At 56.5% G+C, this 19,934-nt stretch overlaps 1 protein-coding gene across 3 annotated transcripts in view; it reads right to left on the bottom strand.

Annotated features, from left to right (window-relative positions):
- Positions 1 to 3,382: 3,382 nt before the first annotated feature.
- Positions 3,383 to 19,934, bottom strand: part of TLN1 (talin 1) — a 31,778-nt gene continuing 15,226 nt past the window's right edge. For 2 of the 3 annotated variants that reach the window (XM_035016348.1, XM_035016349.1), the window contains exons 21-58: positions 19,184 to 19,312; positions 18,902 to 19,018; positions 18,700 to 18,813; positions 18,374 to 18,508; positions 17,864 to 17,992; positions 17,202 to 17,304; positions 16,883 to 17,091; positions 16,397 to 16,516; positions 15,995 to 16,192; positions 15,635 to 15,774; positions 15,361 to 15,454; positions 15,168 to 15,257; positions 14,931 to 15,053; positions 13,639 to 13,782; positions 13,036 to 13,197; positions 12,660 to 12,800; positions 12,385 to 12,566; positions 12,078 to 12,210; positions 11,769 to 11,870; positions 11,510 to 11,680; positions 11,268 to 11,417; positions 11,057 to 11,158; positions 10,861 to 10,980; positions 9,967 to 10,113; positions 9,627 to 9,793; positions 9,323 to 9,506; positions 9,103 to 9,228; positions 8,888 to 9,004; positions 6,230 to 6,415; positions 5,988 to 6,095; positions 5,671 to 5,673; positions 5,360 to 5,465; positions 5,037 to 5,161; positions 4,820 to 4,945; positions 4,629 to 4,691; positions 4,333 to 4,515; positions 4,066 to 4,194; positions 3,383 to 3,941 (exon numbers count right to left, since the gene is read on the bottom strand). In XM_035016348.1, coding sequence (XP_034872239.1) covers positions 3,816 to 3,941; positions 4,066 to 4,194; positions 4,333 to 4,515; positions 4,629 to 4,691; positions 4,820 to 4,945; positions 5,037 to 5,161; positions 5,360 to 5,465; positions 5,671 to 5,673; positions 5,988 to 6,095; positions 6,230 to 6,415; positions 8,888 to 9,004; positions 9,103 to 9,228; positions 9,323 to 9,506; positions 9,627 to 9,793; positions 9,967 to 10,113; positions 10,861 to 10,980; positions 11,057 to 11,158; positions 11,268 to 11,417; positions 11,510 to 11,680; positions 11,769 to 11,870; positions 12,078 to 12,210; positions 12,385 to 12,566; positions 12,660 to 12,800; positions 13,036 to 13,197; positions 13,639 to 13,782; positions 14,931 to 15,053; positions 15,168 to 15,257; positions 15,361 to 15,454; positions 15,635 to 15,774; positions 15,995 to 16,192; positions 16,397 to 16,516; positions 16,883 to 17,091; positions 17,202 to 17,304; positions 17,864 to 17,992; positions 18,374 to 18,508; positions 18,700 to 18,813; positions 18,902 to 19,018; positions 19,184 to 19,312 — 5,004 coding nt within the window. In that variant the 3' untranslated portion in view covers positions 3,383 to 3,815. The remainder of the gene's footprint in view (positions 3,942 to 4,065; positions 4,195 to 4,332; positions 4,516 to 4,628; positions 4,692 to 4,819; positions 4,946 to 5,036; positions 5,162 to 5,359; positions 5,466 to 5,670; positions 5,674 to 5,987; positions 6,096 to 6,229; positions 6,416 to 8,887; positions 9,005 to 9,102; positions 9,229 to 9,322; positions 9,507 to 9,626; positions 9,794 to 9,966; positions 10,114 to 10,860; positions 10,981 to 11,056; positions 11,159 to 11,267; positions 11,418 to 11,509; positions 11,681 to 11,768; positions 11,871 to 12,077; positions 12,211 to 12,384; positions 12,567 to 12,659; positions 12,801 to 13,035; positions 13,198 to 13,638; positions 13,783 to 14,930; positions 15,054 to 15,167; positions 15,258 to 15,360; positions 15,455 to 15,634; positions 15,775 to 15,994; positions 16,193 to 16,396; positions 16,517 to 16,882; positions 17,092 to 17,201; positions 17,305 to 17,863; positions 17,993 to 18,373; positions 18,509 to 18,699; positions 18,814 to 18,901; positions 19,019 to 19,183; positions 19,313 to 19,934) is intronic. The other variant, XM_035016347.1, reaches the window with a different exon arrangement.

The following is a 19,934-nucleotide window of genomic DNA, read 5'->3' as shown; positions in this document are numbered from 1 at the left end:
CGGGGCTCGATGCGGGGCTCGATGCGGGGCTCGATGCGGGGCTCGATCCCAGGACTCCGGGATCATGACCTGAGCCGAAGGCAGACGCTTAACGACTGAGCCACCCAGGCGCCCTGACAAATGGTAGTTTCTTAAGGGTTATTTGCAATGTGGAATCTGAAACCACGTCAATAACTTTTTTGTACTATGTTACATTAAAATCCACTGGTCTGTTCTGCACTTTGGTTGGATCTTTTATTTATTTGACAGAGAGAGACACAGTGAGAGAGGGAACACAAGCAGGAGCAGGAGAGGGAGAAGCAGGCTTACCGCCAAGCAGGGAGCCCGACACGGGGCTCGATCCCAGGACCCCGGAATCATGACCTGAGCCGAAGGCAGACGCTTAACGACTGAGCCACCCAGGTGCCCCACTTTGGTTGGGATCTTTTACCCAGGGATAATTATGTAACATCATGCATTGGTCATTTGGAAAATATTTATTCACTGAGCTATGCAGATGTTACAAATGTTAATACATTTCATTATACATTATAAAAAGAAATCAAATTCCTTAATATGGTGATTGGTTTCAACGGAAAAGTCTAAGTTTTAAGTTTTGGGAAACTGAAGCTCATGGTAGCAGATACAAATTTTCCAGAATTCTGATTTTTACTTGAAAGTTCAAATTGGCAACAAATACTGTTGGGTTTTGGGGAACCTGGGTGGCTCAGTCAGTTAAGTGTCTGCCTCTTGATTTGGGCTCGGGTCATGATCTCAGGATTGTGAGGTCGTGATGAGACCAGCTTCTCATTCAGCAGGGAGTTTGCTGGAGATTCCCTCTGTCACCCTCTCCTTCTGCCCCCCCCCCCCCATGCTTGTGCACACGCTCTCTCAAATAAATAAATCTTAAAAAAAAAAAAATAGGGCGCCTGGGTGGCTCAGTTGGTTAAGCGACTGCCTTCGGCTCAGGTCATGATCCTGGAGTCCCGGGATCGAGTCCCACGTCAGGCTCCCTGCTCAGCAGGGAGTCTGCTTCTCCCTCTGACCCTCCTCCCTCTCATGCTCTCTGTCTCTCATTCTCTCTCTCACAAATAAATAAATAAAATCTTAAAAAAAAAAAAAATACTGTCGGGTTTTCCCCTTATATTATAGAGTTCCTTTGTTCCTTTTTGAGAAAAGTTCTGCCAGATACTAAAGTCTGATAACTATGGTTCATCCATCGTTTTCAAGCATATGTGGTATTCCATGAAAAAAGCAGCTAGTTCAGCTCACAAGTCAAATGATTGTCTAAGTGCTTTCCTTGAGACACCGTCATACTTTGGTGCGCAGCAGACGTGCTCTGTGCATACTTCCCAATTCATCACATAGAATATTGAAAAGCTGGGGCACCTGGCTGGCCCAATCAGGGGAGCATGCAACTCTTGATCTCAGGGTCATGAGTTTGAGTCCATGTTGGGTATGGAGCCTGCTTAAAAAAAATATTGAAAACACTTGTTACCCAAGGATTTAGATTTAATACAATTGATTTTTAAAAACTGCTTCATCAAGGACATTCTTAAGTGAAGCTGGCATTTATTTTTTAAATTGCTAGTGCATGGTGGTGAAAATTACAGCCATTATTAGTACAGTTCGTTCCAGTGCCTTGTTATGTGCTAAGGCAGTTTTACCCACCATCATTTTTGCACGGTCAGTACAAATGTTGAGCACTGTGAACAAGGAAAATAATGTCTTAGTGTTATGAAAATAATCTTGAACTTATGTACTCCTGAAAGGGTCTTGGGCACCAGTAGGTGCCTGAGGACCACATTTTAAGAACTGCTAGTCTAATGGGTAATCGAGCCTCTCCCCAGAAGGCTCCCTGAGGCAACACTAGTAAGAGGTATGGGATTGGTCAGTTTTGGGGGACATGGCAGGGAAGTGGTGGCAGGAGTAAGCAGCTGTCCTGGGCTGATAGCTGGAGGAGTTCAGACAGTCTGGACTACCACTTGTTGGGGAGGTTGTAGAAGGGATTTGAACTCTAGGTTCCCAACTCACGATACTAGGACATTGAATCTGAGGTGAGGGGGCCACAGTGGTATGCACTGGAGTTGCCGGGCCTCTGCGTCAGAGAGGTGATAATGCATCTCTGTTTTCCAGTGCTTAGCATGGGCATGGCTTAGCAAATATTGAATGAATTAATCACGGGAGTGATGGTAGGAAGTTGGCACCTTCCCTAATGGGCCACTCTGGGGAGGACAAAGTAATTCCACCTACTTTTTTTTTTTTAAAGATTTTATTTATTTATTTGAGAGAGAGACAGAGCATGAGAAGGGAAAGGGTCAGAGGGAGAAACAGACCCCCGCCGAGCAGGGAGCCCAGTCCTGGAACGCCGGGATCATGACCTGAGCTGAAGGCAGTTGCCCAACCGAGCCACCCAGGTGTCCCAATTCCACCTACTTTAAACTTACTCTACTGGGGTAGGAGTAGAAGATGCCGTAGCTTCAAGGAGGTGAAACGCACCCAAGAATAGTAGTGGGCGATGTTTGTGTTTTCCTTGGAGGGAGAGACAAGGAAATATTCTGGGCCACAGGGCTGGTTAAAGAGTCACGCATGAGAATCATGGCGGACCTGAGAGGACCGCCACCTGGTCCATGCCGTGTGGGCAGAGGGGGTGAAGTCGGAAGGAAGCGGAAATAACAACCACCTCCCTGACCGCCTCCCTCCACCTAACCTCCAGATTAGCAGGGCACCTGGGCAACTGGAAGGGTGCTACCGGGACCCGCCTGGCCATGAGGGGAGCTGTGCCCCCTGATGGTCTTACCTCAGGGTCAAGCTTTTTCAATTCTTTTTCTTCTAGTGCTATTCTAGGCAGGAGTAACCACAAGGCCTGGGAGGGCCTACAAGTGCCCTGTCAGCAGGAGAACCCACCCGATGCGGCCTCACGTTGGACTCTTTGCTTGTTAACAGCCTCCACCAGATCTGTGGTCCTAGGTCTCTGAGGCTCAGACACTTGTAACTTACAGGCTTGTTCTTTTCAGCAAAACTGCTTTTGCAAACTTTGAATTCGGCCAGGAACTGCGTTTGTTCAAATACTCTGAGCAGTGATGCAGCACAGAGTGGCCTCGGTAGCCACAAAGAGCAGTGGCAGCTGCCGTCCCAGCAGAAGAATGACACTTGGTGAGGCGTGGGCAGTGCTGGCCAGTGAGCTAGGGGACAACAGGACTTCTCAGCTTCCTAACTATGGTGACTTTGGGGATCTGGGTGCAAGGAGGAGGAAGGGGCCGCAAGGGGCAGAATGCCACAATGTGCCCCCACTCCATTTCTGAGCCAGGGGAAGTTGGTGATAGAACTGAATTGCATTCTTTCCTCCACATTCTCCTTCCCTGAGGAGAATCTCCCATCTCCTCACAAAGCCAGGCGGGGGTCGCAGGCAGAATGACCTTTATTGGGAGCACGACCTGTCTGGGGCTGACAGCCCCGTGGCCCCCACAGGTAGCCGGGGGTGGGGGTAGAGACAGGATCAGGAAAGGAGGAGTAGAGCCAAGGCTGTGGGGACTGGCAGGGTGGAGCGGGCGGGAGCCCCGGCAGGTTCAGGCCGAGGCGCAGCAGCGTTACTACTACTCTTGGAGCGTGAATACGCTAGGGAGGGGCAGGCACTTAGGGGGCCCTAGGGCACGAAGGCACTTGGAGGCAGGGAGGGCACGGGGGCATGTGCAGCGGGCCGGGCAGGCCCAGGCCCGGGGTTTGGCAGGCACTCTGGGGAGTGCTGGGGCGGGGCGGGCGGGGCGGGCCCGGAAGGCTTTGGTAGTGGCCGCACAGTCTCTGGGCCGGGTCTGCGTTAAATAGCGGCGGCTGCCCTAGTGCTCATCCCGAAGCTCTGAAGGCAGGAACTTGTACTGCTGTTGCCGGATCTGGGCCAGCTTCTTCCGCGCCTCTTCCAGCTCTCGCTCCTTCCGAAGCATCTCTTCCTGTGCGGCGATGATCTGCGGGGTGGGGACCAGGGGCTCAGTTCCCGAGGGCGCGCCAGGCGCGGGGCGGCCCGGGGCCAGCGCCGGCGGCGTGAGCGCCCTGCTGGCCGTGTCGGGCGGTGTCCGGGGCGATGCTCACCTGGGCGATGCCCCCGACCATCTTCTCCTTCACCACCACTGTTTCGTTCTCCTGGTCTTCAAAGGCGGCGGCCTTCTGGGCCGCCTTCACCAGGTTGTCGGAGGCTCGCTTCACCGCGTTGCCGGCGGCCTGGGCAGAGGGAAGGCAGCGGGAGGCTGGAGACTCAGCGGAGAGGGTCGCTCTACGCCCTCACGGGGACGCGCGGCTGGGGGTAACGGTTTAAGGCGGCACAGCCCAAGGGGCCGTCGGATGGCCAGGGTTCCTCACCTGAAGTCGTTTCATCGCCTCAGAGTCCTGGTCAGCCTTGACCTTGCAGGCCACAAGGAGCTGGGCTGTGGAGGCGGCCACCTGCTTGGCTGATGAGATGAGCTTCTCCTGGCTGGCGTGGCCTTGTACGGCGGCATTGGCGGCTTCACACAGATTGTTGGTGGCCGCAGCCACCATCCGGGCCTGAAGTGGGGAGGGTTAGGTTAGAATATGCCTCTTGCCCTGGTCCTCCCCCCCCCCCCCCGGCCTTCTCAAGCCTCCCTAGCCGAGGGACCTAGTGGGCACTGTGTACTCACAGCAGAAATGAGGCCCTGGGACCACTGCCCGTCATCCAGTGCATTGGCTGGAATGGCGCCCACCTGTGGGGGAAAGAGGAGGGCCTACTCACACCTGTGCCCTCCGCGGGCGTGTAAAAGCCCCCCATCAACTGGAGGACGGGCAGCAAAGCGGCTGCTGTGCCCGTTCTCATGCGCGTCCGAGTACGTACCTTCCCCTGGGCCACCAGTTCCCTCTGGGCTGCTGACGCCGCCTTTACCAGGGCGCTGGTGGCCGCCGCGATGGACTTGGCGGCTTCCAGGATCTGCTCCTCAAAGTTTAGGGACTCATCCGCCTCCTACAAGGAACAGACAAAGGTTGCAGAGAGAGACGCAAAGTGAAGGTGGGGGCAGTAGGCGGGGCGGGAAGAGGGACGGGGGAGGACTGACCTTGGGTTTGGCCCGAGGCTTCAGCTGCTCCAGCTTTTTGGCTGCAGCCTCAATGGCGGCCGCAGCCCCCAGGAGCTCGTTCTCAGCGATGACTGTGGGGTCCTCTGGGTCCACCCATTCTGTTCCTGGTGGGGCGAAGGGAGGAAGACAAGGGCTAAGGCAGAGCAGGGAGGTCAGGAGCACTGGGCAGCATGGTTAGCGCCCCCGGCACCTGTGGGGACTTGCGGGCAGAGGCCAGCTCTGAGCAAGCCCAACCAAGAGGCAGAGATCCCCCCCCCATGACAAAGGCTGCCCTTCCCGCCCTGCCCCTGGTCACCCCTCACCCTTCATGGCCTCAGCAGCCTGGATGAGCTCGGTGACCGAACCAGCCACACGCTTTGAGTGTCCCGTCAGCTGCTGCTTCAGTTCTGGGCTTGGCTTCTGCAGGGTCTGGGGAAGAGAGGCCAGGGAGCAGGAAGCATCAGAGCTTAGCTTCCGCCGGAGCTAAGCGACAGGCCAGCCGTGCCCCCTGCCCCCTGCCCCCTGCCGGGACCGCTCCACGCCGCAGCCCGCAAACCCCATGCCGCCTGCGCAGGTGTGCTCCCGGCCCCGCACCGCACACGTGGGGAAGACAGTGGGGCTGTGTGTCACTCACCGGCTGACAGGGAGCAAGGAGAATGATGAAATGAGGAGAAAGAAGAGACGACGAAGGTAGAGAAGGGGGCGGTCAGGTGGGAAGAGAGGCGATAAAAGAAATGAAGAGGAAGAGGTGAGCGGGAAAACCAAAGATGCTGAGAATGATGGGGCCCCCAGTGGAAGGGAGGCTGGGGCATGAGAACAGATTTGGGACATAGAAGGTGGGCGGGGAGGAGATGTGAACAGCCAACTGGAGAGCTGGGTGTGGAGCACATGGGGAGAGGGCCGTTCGCAGGGAGGCTGGTACGAGGAGCAGACAACGGCCGCCTTCCTTACCAGCAGCACGTGGTCCAGCAGCTCCAGGTAGCCGTTGGCACACTCCCGGCCGTAGTGCAGGGCCCGAAGCCGCACATCAGGGGCCACTTCTGGGTGGTGAGCTGCTTCCTGGCCCGTGGAGTTAGCGTTAGGGTCCCACAGAGCTCCAGGCCCCCGGAGCCCCTGCACTTTCTCCGCTCCCACGTTCTGCCCTAAAGCTGCCGCACCGCCTCGGACTTCCGCCTCGCTCTCAGGGTTTCTACCTTGCAAGCCCGAAGCATGTCTGCGATAGCGCGACGGCTCAGATTAGCCGTGGCGATGACGTCCTCCTGGCGACAGGAGTTGCCAGCGGCAACAGCCTTGGCTGTTGCCATGGTGATACCCTTGGTCATGCGAATAAAATCTTCTGGGGTGGAGGTCTTGGCAGGTGGCTCTGGGGAACAGAAGACCTGTTGGGGGTCGAACAAGAAGGAAAATTGCACAGTGAGTGAGACTGACTTGCATAATGTAGCACTCTACTTGTAATAAACTGGTCCGTTGATCCACGGGCTCGAGAACAGCCATTCACTGAGTACTTAGTGTAGGTCAGGTCCTTGGAGGAGTTCACGTATCACAGCTAACAGAAGGCTGCTGGTCATTTCTGACCGAAGTGATTGGGGAGAGTTTGTTTGAAATTTATATTGTTTGAAATTTGAGAGTTTATTTGTTTGAATTACCTTTGAGCTGGGTTTTCATTCCTAAACTATAGAGAAGCCTTGAAGGGGTGAGTGGCAGAGGTGGGGCAAGGGGCTGGGTCTTTTTTTTTTTTTAAAGATTTTATTTATTTATTTGACAGAGAGAGACACAGCGAGAGAGGGAACACAAGCAGAGGGAGTGGGAGAGGGAGAAGCAGGCTTCCCGCTGAGCAGGGAGCCCAACGCGGGGCTTGATCCCAGGACCCAGGGATCACGACCTGAGCTGAAGGCAGACGCTTAACCGACTGAGCCACCCAGGCGCCCCAGGGCTGGGTCTTAAGAGACCTAGATAACAGGAGGGCGTTTTAGGTACACAGTGGGCCATGAATAACCAGGATGTCAAGTGAGAGAGTTATCAAGCAATGTTCTAGAATTATAGGGATGGTGGAAAAAAGGTTGTTGGGGCCTTGAGTATCAGACCAAGGTACTCAGAATTTTGCATAGTAAGTAAAAAAATTTTTTTTTGATGTATGTGTTTATCCAGCAAATTATTAAAAATCAGCAGGTGGTAGATTCTGTGTGAGGTGCTAGGAGTGCAGTGGGGAATAAAGGAGACAAGGCCTTTGTTCTCATGGAGTTTACACTATCGTTTTGGACACAGACAATAAGTAAACAAGCAGAAAAACTAAAGACTGAACTGGGCTGTGAAGGAAATAAAGAGGGTGCCATGCTGAGAAATAAAAATGAGGTCCTTTCTCAGGTAGGTGGCTGGGGAAGCCTCTCTGAGGAGAGGACTTTTTTTTTTAAGATTTTATTTTATTTTTTAAAGTAATCTCTACACCCAAAGTGGGGCTCGAACTCATGGCCCCGAGATCAAGCGTTGTATGCTCCACCGACTGAGCCAGCCAGGCGCCTCTGAGAAGAGGACATTTAAGCTGCAGCCTGAAGGAGGGAGGTTGGCAGGGGCCCGCGGGGCTTGGAAGGTGACGGTTAAGGAGTGTGGATTTTACCACAGACACCAGGACACTCCCTAAAGGGTTTTAAGCAGTGAAGTGACATAACATCCTTTACATTTTCTGGCTCCCGTGTACAGAGAGCGCATCGGAGGGGTGAGTGAGGGGGCAGAGCAGATGGAGGCTACGGCATAAATACACTGTGGGCCTGGTGACGGTTTGTACGAGGTGGAGGTGGTGGGGATGGGGAAAAGAGAAAAGGAGATCCGCTGGGAGGGAGCGCTGACACATCTTGGCAACGCGCTTAGGTGTGGGGAACGAGAGAAAGACGGACGTTACAGCTGCATTCCTGCCTTTAGGATCTGAGTTATTAAAAGGTGCCACTGACTGAGATGGGAAGGACCAAGGAATGCTCAGGTTTGGGAGGCAGAAAGTTAAAGAGTTTCAGTTTGGGCATCGCCGAGGACCATATCAGGGGAATTCAGAAATGAGCAAGATGAGAAGGAGAGGAGAATGGCAGCAGTCGGAGGAGAGGAGAGTCCCAGGCGGAACACCCGCACAGCAGGGTGGAGGGAGAGCGGACGAGGATCCCAACCCGGGTGCCCACAGAGGGGCAGGAGAGGAGGGCTGAGAGGAGCAGAGAAGGGGAGGGCGGCTGGGAGGTCGAGCAATGGCCCGGATTGGGGACCAAGACCGGGAAGTCACAGGTGACTGAGGCGGCTCCCGTCCTAAGAGGAAGTGGCTTCTTGGCCAGAAGCTGGGAGGCCTGGCATCTCAGCGGTTTGTCAAACAGGCAGCTGAGAATAACTAAACTCAGAACTGAAGTCAACTTGCTAGAAAACGGCCGGGGAAGTGGTTAAACGTGCCAAAGAAGAGGACAGAGAAAGCAGGCGATTTGCACCAGTTTGGGCCGGCCTCCGCGTTTCCTAGGCCGACGGGGGCTCGCCGACGCCACAGGAGAGGCGCTCGAGAAGCAAAGACAGAAGCCGCTGTCACGAGGGCCCGGGAAGAAAGAATTCCAGACAGGCTTGTTCACAAAGTCAAATGATTTCGAAATGTCTGAAGATGAAAGCCAAGAGGAGGCCACTGAATGTGGCAGCTCGGAGGCCACTGGCGGCAGCGGGAGTGGGGAGAAGGCAGGTGTCCAACGCTAACTCGGAAGTAGGAGAGGGGGGGAAAGACACCAGCACGGCTCACTGACGCATGTGGCAGTGAGCGAGGAGAATGAGGAGATTCACAGTCTGTCACGACCCCTCTCGGACCCACGTCCCCGGGGCGCCCAGCACCCGCTCACCGCCAGCTCCTGCCGTATGTGTTCTGTGGTTGCCTCCAGGGCCCGTGTGCCTTTGGTGGCCTCATCTTCCACGGCTTTCACGGTCTTGAGCAACGATGTCACATTGGTCACCATCACCTGGGGGCATCAGAGGAGTTGCGGGGGGTCACGTTAAGGAACAGGAGGACGTGCAACGATCCGCCCCTCTGCTGATGCTGTGCTCGTTCCCCTCCAACCTTGGCAGAGTTCTTGAGCTGCCACACAGCAGGGTCATCCCCGACTTTGCCAGCCGCGGCCTTCGTGGCACTGATGAGGTCTCCCAGGGCTTTGGCCACATCTTTCACTGCGTTGATCAGCACTACCTGCGTGAGGGAGCGCAAGCTCTGGTCCGTGGGAGAGACAGGGGCAACAGGCGGTGAGTGCTTCTGACCAGAAGTAGGGGCGTCGGGCGGCTACCTGTGTCTCAGGGTCCTCGGCTCCCAGGCTGGCTGCACCCAGCTTGACGACGTCAGCGAGGCGGGTGATGGTGGCCACGGAGGACTGGGCAGCCTGGGCTAGCTTCTCCTGGCTCCCGGCCGCGTTCTGCACCAGGACCTTGGTGTCTTCCACCAGCACCTTTGCGGTCTTCAGAATGCCCTCCCTGAGGGAGGGCCCGGCTTAGTCAGCCCTTCACAGGCCTGCCCCAGCCCCTGCAGCCCCTGCAGCCTCTCCCGCCACCACCCCCCCCGGCCCTCCTCCAGGAGGCCCGTTCCCTCCTCACCGGTGGTCAGCGAAGGTCTCGGCCCCCTCGCGATTGAGGGTGCCAGCCGTGGCGAACATGATGGTGGTGTCGAGGTCAGCAATGATGCCGGACACGGCACTGGCGGCCGTGATGCAGGCCTGGGTGCCACGATTCCCCGCCTGCAGCGCGGCCAGCACGTGCGAGACCTGGGGGAGGGAAGGCACGTGGGGACTCCGGCCGGTGCCTCATGGAAGGGGGCGGTCACCGGTGGCCGGGAGAAGGGGCGGAGGAGAGGGCTGGGAAGGCAGGAAGATGATGGGAAGGGCCGCCGCGAGGTCGGGGAGCCAGTGCCCCAGTCCACGGCGATGGGCGCAGTCACCTTCTCGGAGACTCTCCGGGCACACTCTATGAGCTCCTTCTTGGTGTAGGCGTCGCTGGGGCCGCACTGCAGGGCGCCCGCCTTGGTGACCAGAGCGGCACAGCCATGCCCCAGCTCCTGCACGCGGTGCTTGATGTGCGCACCTATCTGTGAGCGGATGGGAAAGGGAGATGGCCTTTACAAATGGCACTCGGGGACCTCCACTGTGCTTGGAGGAGTCACGAAGGACCTAACAGAACACGCATCGTAGACTAAAGGGGTGGTGAGAAAAAGTGCCCAGCACGCAGATTTCCTGTTTCACATCCTTTAGGCAGGAGGTCACCTCCTACACATGGAAAATAATAGCATGTAGGCACCAACTGGTGAGGATTATGTTAAGCCCAGTGAGGAGGTGGGGGAGAAGCACTTTATGCTGGGGTATTTGAATCAGAGGGCCACGGATTACGATTTGGCCGGGATGTGGTTAAGGAGGGGTTTGGGGCTGGGGATTAGGTGTGTGGTGGTAAGATCCAATTACTTGCTTTCTTGGAAAGCCAGGAGCTTAGGGAAGGAAGAACTTCTTGGGTCTGCAACAAGGAAGAACTAAGAAGAGATTACAGACCTGCAGGATAGGAGAGAAGCAGCCACAGTCCCAGAGGGGTGTCGGCAGACCAGGAAATCTCTAGATTGTCGGCTGTCTCCTCTATCCCCATGACTTTGATCCTGTCCCTACACGAGCCCTGATCACTCTTTAGTGGAGTGGCCCTGAGGGGGTGTTCCCCTTCTACAGAAGGCTAGACAGAGTAAGGGTGGGACGGCCCCAGAGGCTGACATGATGGGGACGAGGGCACGCTACTGCGATTTTCTGTGAGGGGCGGCGGGGAAGGCCTTCACGGCAGCTGCCCCCATGTTTACCTCTTCGTTCTCAGCAGCCACAGCTGCAGGCTTGGCCTGGGAGGCCAGGCGGCCATAGTCACTGGTCAGCTGGTTAGCAAGAGGGCCTAGCTCCTCAGGGCTGGTGTTTGACTTGGTTACCTGGGGACGACAGAAGTAAAGTTATGCCCACACTAAGCTCCCTGGGGGTGGCCTTCTTACACTCTCCCAAACTCACCATCTCTTGAACGGTGACAGCAATGGCCTTGGCTGTCCGCACCATAGTCGTCTGGTAATCCACAAAAGAACCTTCTGGTTCACCCATTGGTCCTTCATCTAGCTGAGGGAGGCGGATGGGGAAAGGAGACAGACCATCAGGGTCTCTGACACTGAGCTCAGGGACCCTGGCCCAGGGGAGCCTCTGACCACAGGCACCCAAGGACTCTAACCTGGTTGATGGCCTGGGTGATGGAGTCCACCATGCCGCCAACAACCCCAGCAGCACTGGCTGCCTCGTTGAGGGTTGTCGTCAGGTCCTCTACGGCCTCTGTCATCATCTGCACAGCCTCCTCCAGGGCCTCCTGGGTGTGAGTTGCTTGCTGGGGGCAGAGCGAGTGAGTGGAGGGGGGCTCTGGTGTTCTGCTTCTCTGACCTCTTCCTGGTGGCAGCCCCTCCCTCCCACTTTCAGTACCTTGGGGTTCCCGCCAGCCTCCTTGGCTGTGTACAGCAACTGCAGGGCAGACTCTGCCAAGGTTTTGGTCTGGTCCAGGAGCGCCATCTGCTGCGGGTGGCTCAGGGTCTTGGAGGCAGCTCCCACCGCAGCCAGGGTGAGTGGCTCAAAGTACTGGGCCATCTGGGACACCTGAGGCGAGGGGTTTGAGCGGAGGTCAGCTGGGCCTGGAACCCTCGCTTGCCCTGCCCCGGGACTCCCCACTTATCTCTCCGGGTACCTTGTGTCCCAGCTGGGAGGCTTCAGCCCTTGCAGCGCTGGCCAGTGGCTCGATAAGGTGGGAGATCTCCTGCACTGCAGTGAGCATCTGAGTGTGCAAGGCCTGGGAAAGAAGCGAACTTGAGCCCTGACTGTGACCTGGAACAGGGCCTGCTACCTCCTTCCATACTGAACTCGCTCACTCCCCTGGGCACGTTCCTCCTATACCCTTGACGTCTCCATGAGGCACACTCCTGGATCCCCCATCTTCCTCGAGTGTGCCATCTCTCTCCCCAGATGCAACCTTCCGTATAACCCATTTCCCCCTTACCTCTTGAGAGATTCCCTCCCGGGGAGCAAGCTGTTGGCTGACAGCAGCGAGGGAAGCCTGGTCTAGGTCCCGCAGACAGCTGTTCAGAGCTGCAATGGCCGCCTCGCACTCCAGCTGCCCTGGAGCCTTGTCCCTGTAGACACATCATAGGTTCCAAAACCACGAACCGCCCTTTAAAACAACGCTAGTCTATCTTTCCCCATGCCCCCCAAATCTTGGACAACAGCCTATCCCATCTAATTGCACTACCCTCCCCCCGTTCTGCTCTGTGCTTCCTAGCCACACTGGTTCTCTGCCCCTGCAACACCTCATGCTTGTAATGAGCTTCTTGATGGAGTCTGAGACGGTCCGGGAGTGGCCAGCCAGCACCGACCAGCGCGGCGGGTCCCGGGGATTGACTGCTAGGGCCCGGGCTGTCTGGATGAGTCCCCCGGCACTCTCCAACATTGTCTTGGCGGAGACCACAATGGGCTCCATCGCAGCCCGGCCCTGGGGGGAGAGGAGGCAGGGAGGTGAATCTCAAGACTCCTGCAAACGTGAGGGGGCGGCCGGCCCATTGGTTTTCCCTTCACATCGCCTCACCTCAGGGCTGATCTGGGCAGGAATGCTGGCGAACTCGGGGTTGGATGCAAAGGCACTCAGATTGTCCACGGCCTCCAGCAGAGGGGCCGTTGCTGCTCGGCACTGGGCACGGTTCTCTTCTGTGAAAGCGCCGTCAAGTGCCTGCAAGGGGGAGGGACAGAACCTCAGGACTGACTGCAGGCAAGGGAGGCGGAGCGCCGGCGTCCTCTCCTGGGCTGAGGGGGTGGGGAGGGGCTGGTGGGGACCTGTACGGACACGGAAGGGCCTGGGCTCAGGCAGACGGGCTGTGGTAGAAGGCCCCAGGGACGGATGCAGGGACTGGGGGAGAGGAGACTGGACGGTCAGAGGGAGGCTGGGAATCTCAAACACGGACAACCTTGATAGTTTTGACAAGATTGGCTGTGCTGTTGGCCACCTCCTTGGCCGACTGTACAAACTGGCGCTTGGCGGTGGGATTGGCCGTGCGAGCGGAGGCCAGGCGGCAGCTGTTACACAGCGCGGAGGTGTGCTTGGCCACAATGGTGGCTGCAGAGAGCACCTGCGGAGACAGACGTGTGGGAGAGCCATGATGAGGGCAGGGGCCCTGCGCCATGGGGGAAGGAGAGCAAGACCTCTGCAAGTCTCATTAGGAAAGACGGAGTCACCTGGAAAGTGAAGATCTGGGAGACAGAGATACCCAAAGATGGCCAGGGTGTGGGAAGGGGGAGATGGAAGACGGCCACCCTGATGGAGAAACTGTAGTAGGGTAAGGAGGAGAGTGAACTCAAAGTGTCTACAGAGAAGTTCTGAACTTAGCAGTAACTAAGAGTGACAAGAAACATGGCAGGAGAAGACAGTTACCCCCAGAGAAGCCATGTGTGGAAGGTCAGCGATACGCCCCCACATCTCCCACATCTCCCACATCTCCCTCTTGGGCCAGTCCATCTTGGCCGGGCACCGCTTCCCAGACTTGCCCATAGCACCTGCTCTCTTAAGTTACCTGGGCCTGCGTACAGCCAGGCTCCCCCAAACTCTGACAGGCCATCTGAATTGCCTGGTTTGCACGGGCGAACTGCGTGGGCTCCACCAGTCCTTGCTGCCCAGCTTGGCTGTTGGGATCAGAGACCCCCACCAGATATGCAGCCTGGGGAGAGAGAGGGGTGGGGTAAGGAAGAAAGACCATCTCTCAGGTGGGACCGACTAGTGACAGTGGGGACAAAGGGGAGTAGGGGTAAGTTTAGTAGCCAGGGTCCTATGTGAGCAGAGGTATATTAACAAATGATAGTAGCACTATAAAAAAAGAAAAAACCTCTCCTGTTTTGTTAAATGTGTTTAAACATTTCAGAAGGTCGAAAAGGTAAAAAAAATAAAAAATAAAAAATAAAAGGATAACCACATGGTAAGGGTTTCATCAAACTTCTGTGTAGATGTGTATCTGGGGGATTGTAAGGTAAAAAGTACTGCTTACTCTAAGTAGAAGTCAAAAAGGTTTGAAAACCATCCCGGCACGCACACACACGAGCGCGCATGCAAAGCCCCTACGCATGAGTCCGAAAACTCTGCAGGTTGTTACAACACCTCCATGCTTCAGAGATTTGGAGAGAGGGAAGGGATGGGTGTAACGGCTGCCAACGATTTTTTATGATTAGATGACCAGCAGAAGGTTTGATTTCTACTTCAACACATGGTCGCTCTACTTGTTCCTCTCTCTGCTTTTCCAGAAATAAGTCATACCATCTGGAATAGGCCACCCAACAGAACAGGGCAAAGGGAGGTAGGGGAGACTGAGGGAGCAGGCTAGTAGGCTTTCAGGGAAACAGTCTGAGATGAACTCTCAAGCCAGCCTGCCTTAAGGGTTCATGTACTAAAGCAAAATACTCTCACAGCGAACATTGTTTTAATCTTCGTAACTGCATAAAAAGGCAAAGTGGTGACTCAATTAACTGGAACTGTAGTCACTGGTACTATTTTAATAAAGTGATAATTATGTGAAAAAGAACTTGCATATGCCAGTCAGCATATACCAAGAAAGCCAGGGCTGGAAAAGGGCCACTGACTGGACAGTGTCATCCTAACCCAAGGTGCCAGGGGCTCAGGGGTGACAGCGACCAGAACTGCTGGTATTCTATGGTTGCTGACAAACATCTCCACCGAGGAGGGGAAAGAAACCCAGCTTCCATAGAGTTGGTTTTGCAAACATCACTTCTTGGTTATCTACCGGAGCGTCAGGCTGTTGAGGAGGCGGGGGAGGGAAAGCAGGGGAGCGTGTGGGGACCGTCGCAGGGGAATAACCTGTGCGGCTGCCTCGGTGAAGCCACAGAGGGCCTTGGAGGCTGTGGCGATGGCCTCCCCGAACTCAGGCAGGTTCCCGTTCTTGGCGTTTTGGGAGATGCCAGTCATGGCCTCACCCAGTACCTGAGAAAGAGAGGGTATCGGGAGAGCCCGTCCCTGTCCTGAGAGGGGCGGAGGAGCCCCTGGTTTGTCCCATCTTCCTGCCACCAGCCCTCCTGGGCCCCTTGCCGCACTTACCTTTGAGTTCTCCATCACACTGTCTAGGCAGCCGAAGTAGGACATGTCATTGATGGGCTGGACCGGGTTCTCTAGGAGTTCCCGGACAGTCTGGACAGGGGGAGGACAAAGTAGGACTCAAGCCACCTCCTTCACCCCCAGACCCAGAATACCGTCCTCAGCCTCCACACCACTCAGCCTGCTGAGTGCCCACCTCCAATTCCCGCAGGGCGTTGTCACACTCTTTCTGGCCTGGCGCCTGCTGGGTACACATGGTGATGAGCTGGTTGATGCTGTCAGTCACCGCCCTGGGAGGAAGAGGAAGTTGAGTGGATGCACACACAGGCCGTATTTCTCGGGTCCTCTACACACGGGAAGTGTTTGCTTCTCTTTCGTGTGTAACCGCTCCTAAGCTGGGACCTCTCATGAAATGTCCCCTCCCCAGTCTCTTCAACACTGCCGGGCTGGGCTTCCCAGCTCCTACATACCGGGCAGCTGCAGCCAGCTGACTCTTGAGGTTGGGGGCAGCAGGGTCTGTGGACAGGGCCTTGGCAGCCAGAAGGAGTTTGCTCGAAGACATAGAGATGCCCTTCAAGTTGGACACAACCTGGGCCCGGTCCTCCTGGCTCTGTTGAAGGCGAAAAGGTCAACACATTGTCCAGTCAGTCCTTTCTTATCTGTCTCTAAAAGGGCTCTTCCGTCCCAGACACTCAAATGTTGCTAGAGACTGGGGAGGGGGAGGGAGGAAGGGAGGGAGGAAGGGAGGGAGGCAGGCAAAGGTCAGGACTGAGCAGTCACGCGGGTACCTCTCGCCTAACCCCTGAGCCGGACCCTGTGCCTTTTCATACCGGGGCCTGTCCTGCCATCTCCACACCAGCTTCCAGGAAGGTGCTGAAGTCCTGTCCAAATCGACCTGAGGCTCGAGCCAGGTCCTGGGGGGTTCCCCGAGAAGCCTGTACCAGTTCTGTGGCTGCCTGATTCAGCCCAGCAGCAGCCTCATTCAACCGGCTCTGAGCCTCTTGAAATGTCCCGGTGCTGGGGGGAAGCTGCAGGGTCAGAGAGAAAGTCAGAAGCGAGCATGGGGAGCGGTGCGAGGGAGAGTTTGGTCAAGGAGCGCTGGGAGGTGGGCACAGAGCCTGGGAGTAATGAAAGGGGGTACATCTGGGAAGTCAAGGTCAAGGAGAGGTCCAGAGGTGGAAGGAGAAGCTTGGAGTTCTTCAGCTCCTACGTGCCTCCCCTGGTCTTCCTACCGAGTCACTCAGGAGTCGCTTGCTGGCGTCTCCCACTGCTCGCAGGGCATTGTCCACATCTCGCTGGCCAGGCAGGCAGCTGACACAGCGGTTCAGGGCCTGGGTCACTGCTTTAGCCACCTGAGGTGGAAAAGGAGACAGGCGTTGCCAAAATGGAAACAGTTTGGGAGAGCCCTTCCTCCACTCATGGGGACATGGGAAACAACCGATCTACTGCCTCCGAAAGTGAAGAGGAAAGGGGGTGTGTGGCTGAAGGGGCTGAAGTTAGGGTATCAAGTGATAGTGATCAAACCGTCTCGAAGCTGGTGTTCAGCTAGGCCCCTGCCTCAGGCTAACTGAGACACTCCTACCAAGACTGAGAGAAAGGGGGGAATCCAGACAGGAGCTGTCAAGAGCAGACCTGGGAAGGTGCCTATCAGTGTGGATGAGATTTTGCTCCAGGCAGGTTGGGCTGTAGGGGGAAGTGGCCTCTTCCCCAAACCTGACCTGGGCAAGCCGCTGCTGGCTCTCAGGGTCCCCTGGATGGCCAGCTGCCTTTTTTGCTTCCTCGATGAGGCTGCTGGCTTTGTCCAGAACGTCGCTGGCCGTGTCAAGCACAATGGCCTGCACGGCAGGATCTGGCGTCAGGGCAGCTACACCCCGAGCGGCCCGGGCCAGTGACCGCAGCCCACCTGCCACATCCCGAGCTGCGATCCCTGGGGAGATGAAGGGAAAAGGTGCCTTTACTGCCCGGCCCCGATCCCCGTGGCATCCTCTGTCAGCTCCATCCCTCCTTCAGCTCTTTTTCCCCAGCCCCTCCACATACCTGCGTAATTCTCATTGCCCTGGGCAACCTCCCCCAGCAGCTGGGCGATGGCGGAGCTCACTGCTTTGGTGCTGTTACCCAGGTCCTGGGCACATTTCTCCATCTAGGGATGAAGTGGGAGACTCAGGGGCACAAAGAACCGGGAAATGGGAACTTGAGAAGCGAGTTGGGATCAGCTGGCAGTTTAAATGAAGGTTTTGGGCAGCTCTGGAGTGCAGGTGGGAAAGAAAACCTCAGGGTTTGATTAAGAATGAGGTGGGGTTTTTTTGTTTTTTTTTAAGATTTTATTTATTTAGAGAGAGAGCAGGGGGAGCGGCAGGCAGAGGGAGAAGCAGGCTCCCCGCTGAGCAGGGAGCTCTATGCAGGACTCGATCTAGGACTCTGGGGTCATGACCTGAGCCGAAGGCAGATGTTTAACCGACTAAGCCACGCAGGCATCCGAGGTTTTTTTTACATAAGATTTTATTTACTTATTTGACAGAGAGCGAGAGAGCACAAGCAGGGGGGAGCGGCAGGCAGAGGGAGAAGCAGCTTCCCGCTGAGCAAGGAGCCCGATGTGGGGCTCAATCCCATGATCCCGGGATCGTGACCTGAGCCGAAGGCAGATGCTTAACCGACTGAGCCACCCAGGTGCCCAAGAATGAGGTCTTAAGAATACTTACGGTCTCCCCAGGTAAGGGTTTAAGCTTGCCATCTCGAGCTGCTGCCTTCACTTCCTGCAGGTCTCTCTCTAGATTCTGTACCACACTCAGTGCAGAATCCATCTCCAAAGGCCCACACGCTTCCTGAGCCTACAGTGATAAGGGGGCTTGGGTACCGGAGGTACTGCTGTTTCCCACTGATGCCCCAGGTTATACAATTATCCCTGTTTTCGGTTATTTTGCAGAGTCCCCATCATCCCAGAACTCCACCCTCATTTTCTTCCTTTCCTTTTTTAAAAAAATATTTATTTATTTGAGAGAGAAAGAGAGCGTGTGCATGTGCCTGCACACACAGCAGAGAGGGAGAGAGAAACTTAAGCAGGCTCTGCGCTGAGCGTGGAGCCTGACACGGGGCCCGATCTCATGAGCCTGAGATCATGACCTGAGCCGAAGTCAAGAGTCGGATGCTTAACCGACTGCGCCATCCAGGCGCTCCTACCCTCACTTTGCAAAGCCAGCCAGCTCCCATACCTTCTGGGCAGCGGTACGAAGTTCGGCCAATGCGGTACCAAGGTTTTTAGCACACTGACTCAGCTGCATGGCCGAAGCCTGGTCCTGAATTGTCGGCACGGACGCCTTTGCAGCAGCCACCATCTTCCCACCTGGCTGTTGGGGAACAGGCGGGCAGACGAATGTACCATCTGCTTGGGTACAGGGACTGATGATGGTTAGGACACGGTGAGCGCTGTGGCTCTGTCTGGGAAGGAGGCTGTTGGTGGAGCTTTAAACTGTGGGCAATCTCGGGGGCTCAGAGGGTGGGAAGAGTCTTGTCTGAGAGGCGGGAGAGGGTGCCTTGCCTGCAGGAAGCTCTGGCTTGCGGCAATGAGGGCCAGCTGAGCACTGGGACTGTCAGGCTGAGCCTGGCTCCCTCGGACGCCCTGCACCAGCAGTGGAATTTGTTCTGCCACAGCCTGTGGGGGGAAAAGGTCATGAGAGCCACCTCGCCACAGACCGGGGGAAAGTGTCCCCCATCCCACACCTCCTCCCACCGAGTCTCACCTTGCAGCTCTGCACCAGCAGCGGCTGGGGGCCGGCAGAGGCCTTGGGGGCGGAGGCTGCGTGCTGGGCCGCGGCGATGGTCTGTGTGGCTGAGGCTGCAGCCTGTTTGGCTGCGTGCTGTGAGGACAGAGTGGTTAGGACAAGCCCCGGGCGGTCCCCCACCCAGTCCCTGCCCACCCTGGCCGTGCTACGCCACGAGGAAACGCCGATCGAGTCTCTCTCTGCACATCATTCCTCCCACAGCGCCCACACTCTTGCTCCCGGTTCACTCGCCAGCCTCACCTCCAGGCGCTGCACCAGCTTCTTCTTGATGGCGTTCTGCGCAGCCGCATTGGTCGCCATGCGCAGACCCTCGGCCGCCTCCCGCAGCCGCTGCTGCTGCTCCTCACTGTCAGGGTGGGCGGCGGCTCCCTGCGAGAAGTGGGGAGACCCGCGTCGCAGCATCCCTGCGGCCCCCAGCTAAGCTCTGCTCTGGCCCCTCCAGACTCCAGCATTTTCCCAAGTCATTTCTAACTACCCGCACTCAAGGTGATCACAGCTGAGATGAGCTGCCTCGGGCAGGCGCAAGGGAAGTGCAGGGGGGCCCTGGATTCCCTTTGGACCCTCTTCAGGTGGAACTAGGTCTTCTTTCCCTCTTGGGGGGAGGAGAGCCATGTGTCTTTCCCTACTCCCCACACAAAATGCCACTGGCAAGTGAGGGGTGAGGAGGGCTCTCTGGGACAGGGAGGACACAGTTCAGAGCAGGGATCTCAAAAACCCCATCCGGGGACCTGGTTACTCCTGCAAACTGAGGAGCCCCAGAGTTCAGGGAGTATGAGAGCCTCTTGGCTTCTTCTGGACAGTATTCTGCACCTTGCGTCCCTATGTCCCCCTGCCTTGTCTCTCTCTGCACTGTTGACTGTGCATTCCCAGGAGAGACCAGGAAGCAGGCAGCAAAGTAGGGGAAAGTAAGGACAGCAGACCTTGGACTTGGGGGAGGAAAAGGGGCACGGTTGCCTTGTCAGTTAGCAAGCACTCCAGCAGGCCACATTGG

This window comes from Mirounga leonina, unplaced genomic scaffold (genome assembly GCF_011800145.1).
Source record: "Mirounga leonina isolate KUSES-001 unplaced genomic scaffold, KU_Mleo_1.0 Mir_170, whole genome shotgun sequence".
Taxonomy (NCBI): Eukaryota; Metazoa; Chordata; class Mammalia; order Carnivora; family Phocidae; genus Mirounga; species Mirounga leonina.
This window is presented reverse-complemented; position numbering and strand designations above follow the sequence as displayed.